The sequence below is a fragment of the Heterodontus francisci genome, chromosome 2 (assembly GCF_036365525.1).
Source record: "Heterodontus francisci isolate sHetFra1 chromosome 2, sHetFra1.hap1, whole genome shotgun sequence".
NCBI lineage: Eukaryota > Metazoa > Chordata > Chondrichthyes > Heterodontiformes > Heterodontidae > Heterodontus > Heterodontus francisci.
Genome location: NC_090372.1, coordinates 113,081,251 through 113,087,953, shown reverse-complemented (window position 1 = coordinate 113,087,953; position 6,703 = coordinate 113,081,251). Strand labels below are relative to the sequence as shown.

Below are 6,703 nucleotides of genomic sequence, written 5' to 3'. Positions count from 1 at the left end.
TCCAGCAGCAACCGACCATGCGCCCTCAAACCAATAGGGCCCGAAATTGGGCCTCTGGCCTCGTTTCAATAATTTGGGTGCGTTGCCTGTTGCGCCTCCACATGCAGTTTTACCTAGCTGAAGAAACTAATATCTGGTCACTTGCAACTCCAGCAGTGGCCAAAGCAAAGTCCCAAGAGGGGTGGGGGTGGAGCAACAATAATTGGGAGGCCAACTGCAAGTGTTGTGGAGTCGGGAACCACTCCACAGCAACAATTACTGATGCATTAAAAATACTTTCATTTTGTTGGTGAGCACACAGGCCAGTGCAGAATCCTAAGCAAGCAGGCCCGTCACCTGCTGTGCTGGGTGACAACCAATTTCAGGTGAGGGGAAGAATGTATAACAGCCGTTAGGTCCTTGATTTACATATGCAAAGAGATAAATACCGGTTTTTAGGCAGCCGCTCGGAATGCCTGCAAAGCCACTGACATCACTATGGCGATGCCAGCAATGCAGATACTGATTGGGTGCAGAATGTTAGACCACAATTGGTCCTATTTACCCTTGTTTTCTGCACAGAAAATGGGCTCAGTAAGAACAAATTTCTACCCCATGGCGTCCCCCTCCCCCATTCTGCAAAATAGATCAATAATATAATCTTTTCTGGCCCACAGAAAGATTTAGGTTAGAAATTTCTGTTGAGCATGTATGTGGCACTCATCAGATGAGCTGTGGGTGAATTTAGGGACAGAGGACTTTAGAAGGTTGACATAGAACAGTACAGCACAGTACAGGCCCTTCGGCCCACGATGTTGTGCCGAACCTTTAACCTACTCTAAGATCAAACTAACTACCTACCCTTCATTCTACTTTCATCCATGTACCTATCCAAGAGTCGCTTAAATGTCCCTAATGTATCTGCTTCTACTACCACCGCTGACAGCGCATTCCACGCACCCACCACTCTCTGTGTAAAGAACCTACCTCTGACATCTCCCCGAAACCTTCCTCCAATCACCTTAAAATTATGCCCCCTGGTGATAGCCCTTTCCACCCTGGGAAAAAGTCTCTGGCTATCCACTCTATCTATGCCTCTCATCATCTTGTACCCCTCTATCAAGTCACCTCTCATCCTTCTTTGCTCCAATGAGAAAAGCCCTAGCTCCCTCAATCTTTCTTCCTACGACATGCCCTCCAGTCCAGGCAGCATCCTGGTAAATCTCCTCTGCACCCTCTCTAAAGCTTCCACATCCTTCCTATAATGAGGCGACCAGAACTGAACACAATATTCCAAGTGTGGTCGAACCAGGGCCTTATAGAGCTGCAGCATTACCTCGATGCTCTTAAACTCAATCCCCCTGTTAATGAAAGCCAACACACCATACGCCTTCTTAACAACCCTATCAACTTGGGTGGCAACTTTGAGCGATCTATGGACATGGACCCCAAGATCCCTCTGTTCCTCCACACTACCAAGAATCCTGTCTTTAAGCCTGTATTCTGCATTCAAATTCGACCTTCCAAAATGAATCACTTCACACTTTTCCAGGTTGAACTCCATCTGCCACTTCTCAGTCCAGCTCTGCATCCTGTCAATGTCCCGTTGCAGCCGACAACAGCCTTCCACACTATCCACAACTTCAGCAACCTTCGTGTCATCAGCAAACTTGCTAACCCAGCCTTCCACTTCCTCATCCAAGTCATTTATAAAAATCACAAAGAGCAGAGGTCCCAGAACAGATCCCTGCGGAACACCACTGGTCACCGAGCTCCATGCTGAATACTTTCCATCTACTACCACCCTCTGTCTTCTCTGGGACAGCCAATTCTGTATCCAGACAGCCAACTTTCCCTGCATCCCATGCCTCCTCACTTTCTGAATGAGCATACCATGGGGAACCTTATCAAACGCCTTGCTAAAATCCATATACACCACATCCACTGCTCTTCCTTCATCAATGTGTTTTGTCACATCTTCAAAGAATTCAATAAGGCTTGTGAGGCATGACCTGCCCCTCACAAAGCCATGCTGACTGTCTCTAATCAAACCATGCTTTTCCAAATAATCATAAATCCTGTCTCTCCGAATCCTCTCCAATAATTTGCCCACTACCGACATGAGACTGACTGGTCTATAATTCCCAGGGTTATCCCTATTCCCTTTCTTGACCAAGGGAACAACATTTGCCACCCTCCAATCATCCGGTACTACTCCAGTGGACAGTGAGGACGCAAAGATCATCGCCAAATGCGCAGCAATCTCTTCCCTCGCTTCCCGTAATATCCTTGGGTATATCCCGTCTGGCCCCGGGGACTTATCTGTCCTCATATCATTCAGAATTTCCAGCACATCCTCCCTCTTAACCTCAACCTGTTTGAGCATATCAGCCTGTTCCACGCTGTCCTCACAAACGACCAGGTCCCTCTCACTAGTCAATACTGAAGCAAAGTATTCATTTAGGACCTCCCCTACCTCCTCCGACTCCAGGCACAAGTTCCCTCCACTATCCCTGATTAGCCCTACCCTCACTCTGGCCATCCTCTTGTTCCTCACATAAGTGTAGAACGCCTTGGGATTTTCCTTAATCCTACCCGCCAAGACTTTTTCATGTGCCCTTCTAGCTCTCCTAAGTCCATTCTTCAGTTCCTTCCTGGCTACCTTGTAACCCTCTAGAGCCCTGTCTGATGCTTGATTCCTCAACCTTAAGTAAGCTTCCTTCTTCCTCTTGACTAGCTGTTCCACATCTATTGTCATCCAAGGTTCCTTCACCCTACCATCCCTTCCTTGCCTCATCGGGACAAACCTATCCAGCAGTCGCAGCAAGTGCTCCCTAAACAACCTCCACATTTCTGTCGTGCATTTCCCTGAGAACATCTGTTCCTAGTTTATGCTCCCCAGTTCCTGCCAAATAGCATTGTAATTCCCCCTCCCCCAATTAAATACTTTCCCATCCCGTCTGCTCCTGTCCCTCTCCATGACTATAGTAAAGGTCAGGGAGTTGTGATCACTATCATCGAAATGCTCTCCCACCGAGAGATCTGCCACCTGGCCTGGTTCGTTGCCAAGCACAAAGTCCAACATAGCCTCCCCTCTAGTCGGCCTATCTACATATTGAGTCAGGAAACCTTCCTGGACACACCTTACAAAAACTGCTCCATCCAAACTATTTGCACTAAGGAGGTTCCAATCAATATTAGGGAAGTTGAAGTCACCCATGACAACAACCCTGTTACTTCTGCACTTTTCCAAAATCTGCCTCCCAATCTGTTCCTCCGTGTCTCTGTTGCTATTGGGGGGAGTATAGAAAACTCCCAACAAAGTGACTGCTCCTTTCCTGTTTCTGACTTCCACCCAGAATGACTCAGTAGACAAACCCTCCTCGACGACCTCCCTTTCTGCAGCTGTGATACTATCCCTAATTAGCAATGCCACTTCCCCACCTCTTTTACCTCCCTCCCTATTCCTTTTGAAACTCCTAAACCCCGGAACATCCAACATCCATTCCTGCCCCTGTGATATCCACGTCTCCGTAATGGCCACAACATCGTAGCTCCAAGTACTGATCCATGCTCTAAGTTCATCACCCTTATTTCTGACACTTCTTGCATTAAAATAGACACACTTCAACCCATCATACTGGCTGCAACTTTGTCGTGTCAATTGTCTAACCTTCCTCACAAACTCTCTGCACTCGGTATCTGCCTGTTCAACAGCTACCCCATCCACTGATCCGTAGCTCCAGTTCCCATCCCCCTGCCAAACTAGTTTAAACCCTCCCGAAGAGCTCTAGCAAACCTCCCGCCCCTCCAGTTCAGATGCAACCCGTCCTTCTTGTACAGGTCCCACCTTCCCCAGAAGGTATCCCAATGATCCACATATCTGAATCCCTCCCTCCTACACCAGTTCTGTAGCCACGTGTTCAGCTGCACTCGCTCCCTGTTTCTAGCCTCACTAGCACGTGGCACCGGTAACAATCCTGAGATTACTACTCTGCTCGTCCTGCCTTTCAGCTTCCAACCTAACTCCCTATATTCGCTTTTCAGGTCCTCATCCCTTTTCCTAGCTATGTCATTGGTACTGATATGTACCACGACCTCTGGCTGCTCGGTCTGCGAGGAGCTGGAGTTGGGTGCACTTCTCACAGGTGAAGTCAGCAGGGACACAAGCGGTGACCCTGACCTCCCACATCCTGCAAGAGGAGCATGCAACTGCCCTAGCTTTCATCCCCTCCGCACTAAATTGACAACAGAAATTTTTTAAAAAAAGGAAAACCTTACCTTACCAAACCCTCCACACAAGAGTCCTTTTTTTTTTTGGTTAGAGGAGGAGGATGGGTGGGAGACACTTTTTACCCTGTTGCTCAAAGAAATTGTCTGACTTTGTGGAAATCAGCAATGCTGTAGAGGTTCCTGTTCCATGTGATGAGAATGTATGTTGATTTGCTGTTGGTGTTAATACTTGCTTGTATTGATAGCGATGCTGATACTGGTGCTGTAAAGATAAGTGCTGCTGCTGTGTAATTTTTAGAACTGAAACATAAAGTGCACTGAGTTACATCAAATAAAAAATTGTAATAAAAAATGTTCTTACTACTGTTAATGATAAGAGAACATGAACTAAGATGCCATTCAGAATGTGACTTATATGTAATGTAGTGGGAGACAATTACCTGACAAAGATGGAGACACAATAGCACAAATTTATTAAAGTGACTATCATTTCTACCCTATCCCTATCGATGACAACAATAACCTATTTGTAGGCCAAGGGTGAATAAGGAAATATGATCAGCATGGAAGAAGAAAGAGGCTCCAAGAAAAGGGCGAGCTTGATTGGCTGAATGGCCTCATCCCATGTCCACATCTGTAGAAACTTAGGTTGGCTGTTGTAGAAAATAAAATGGACGAAGTCTACTTAATTGGACAAAAATTACTTTAACTACTCTCTTTACTCTTTTTTGGCAACAAGACGTAAAAACTTACAGATTTTGTTTTTAAACAGATTTTCATCTATGCTGATAAAAATGATTAAACATTTTCTCAGCAGTTTTAATCTGTCTGAAATATTAGAAAATTAGGCTCTAGTACCCAACAGATTTACTAAAGATTACAATATTATAGTCATGATTACAGACAATCGGTTATCTAGGTCTGTGTCATGCATTGAGGAGTTCATGCTGTTTGTCAGTTCGTCCAATAGCATCTGGGTTTGATAATGGGTCCAAGTCAGCAAAAAGATTAAACCATGTAGACAGGTCAGTTGGGTTTTTCTGAGCAGCTGTAGATACAAGAAACAACTGTGTTATGACACTGTCTGACAATGCATGTCACATTCTTATAATTTATTGTAACACCACATTCATATGACAAAACATCAACTGTATTGTGTGGCAGACCAGGCTGTGCACAGTTTTTGCCTGTGTGTCTGCGCAACCTCAACTGATACCCATTAGATTCAGCATTTTGATAATAATGAAAGATAGATGTCCCAGAGATGACAAATTCAGGATATATGTATTTATATTTTATACATTTATATATATTGATATATAGTCAGCAGGAAATTGAGGAGTAAATATGTGCACAATTCGCAGAGATGTGTAAAAATAATAGGGTAATTATATCAGGTGATTTCAACTTTCCCAACATTAATTGGGATAGTCATCGTGTTAAGGGCTTTAGATGAAGTGGAGTTCTGAAAATGTATACAGGAGAACTTTTTAGCTCAATATGTAGAGGATCCAACAAGGGAGGGTGCAGTGCTGGACCTAATTCTGGGGAATGAAGCCGGACAGGTGGTTGATTGTGTTGGTGGGGTGCATTTTGGTGATAGCGACCACAACATGGTACAATTTAAGCTTGTTATGGAGAAAGAAATAGACAAGTTGCGAAAAAAGATGTTGGATTGGTGGAGAGCGAATTTTAGTAAAATAAGGCAGGATCTGGCCAACGTAGACTGGAAAGAGTTACTTGTCAGGATATCGACAAAAGAGCAGCGGGGGGCATTCAAAAAGGAAATGGGGAGGGTACAGACCCAACATGTTCCCTCTAGGGTAATAGGTAGGAGCAACAAGCCCAGAGAACCATGGATGACCAGAAACATTCAGGGTCCGATGAGAAGGAAAAGAGAGGCTTTTAGCAAATACAAGGAGAGCAAATCAACGGAAGCATTAGTGGAGTACAGAAAGTGTAGGATGGAGCTTAAGAAAGCAATTAGGAGAGCAAAGAGGGGATATGAGAAAACTCTGGCTGATAAAAGTAGGGAAAATCCCAAGATATTCTATAAGTATATCAATGGGAAGAGGATAACCAGGGAAAGAGTAGGACTCATTAGGGACCAAGGGGGAAATCTGTGGGTGGAGCCAGAGGACATTTGTAGGGTGTTGAACGAATACTTCACCCAATCTGTCTTCACCCAAGAGAATGAGGATGCAGATATGGAACTCAGAGAAAGAGACTGTGAGGTTCTTGAGCAAACTATCATAGGGAGTGACAAGGCATTGGAGGTTTTGGCAGGCTTAAAAGTGGACAAATCTCCAGGTCCGGACGATTTGTGTCCCAGCATGCTGTGGGTGGCGAGGGTGGAGATTGCAGGGGCTCTGACCCTAATTTTTAATTCCTCTATGGCCACGGGGGAGGTGCCAGAGGACTGGAGAACAGCTAATGCGGTCCCACTATTTAAGAAAGGTTGTAGAGATAAGCCAGGGAACTACAGACCAGT

General features: G+C 45.1%; 1 protein-coding gene across 1 annotated transcript in view; it reads right to left on the bottom strand.

Annotated features, from left to right (window-relative positions):
- Positions 1-5,138: 5,138 nt before the first annotated feature.
- ica1 (islet cell autoantigen 1) overlaps positions 5,139-6,703 on the bottom strand; it is a 200,011-nt gene continuing 198,446 nt past the window's right edge. Inside the window, exon 14 of the mRNA XM_068051235.1 lies at positions 5,139-5,260. Within this exon, the coding sequence (XP_067907336.1) occupies positions 5,139-5,260 (122 nt within the window). The remainder of the gene's footprint in view (positions 5,261-6,703) is intronic.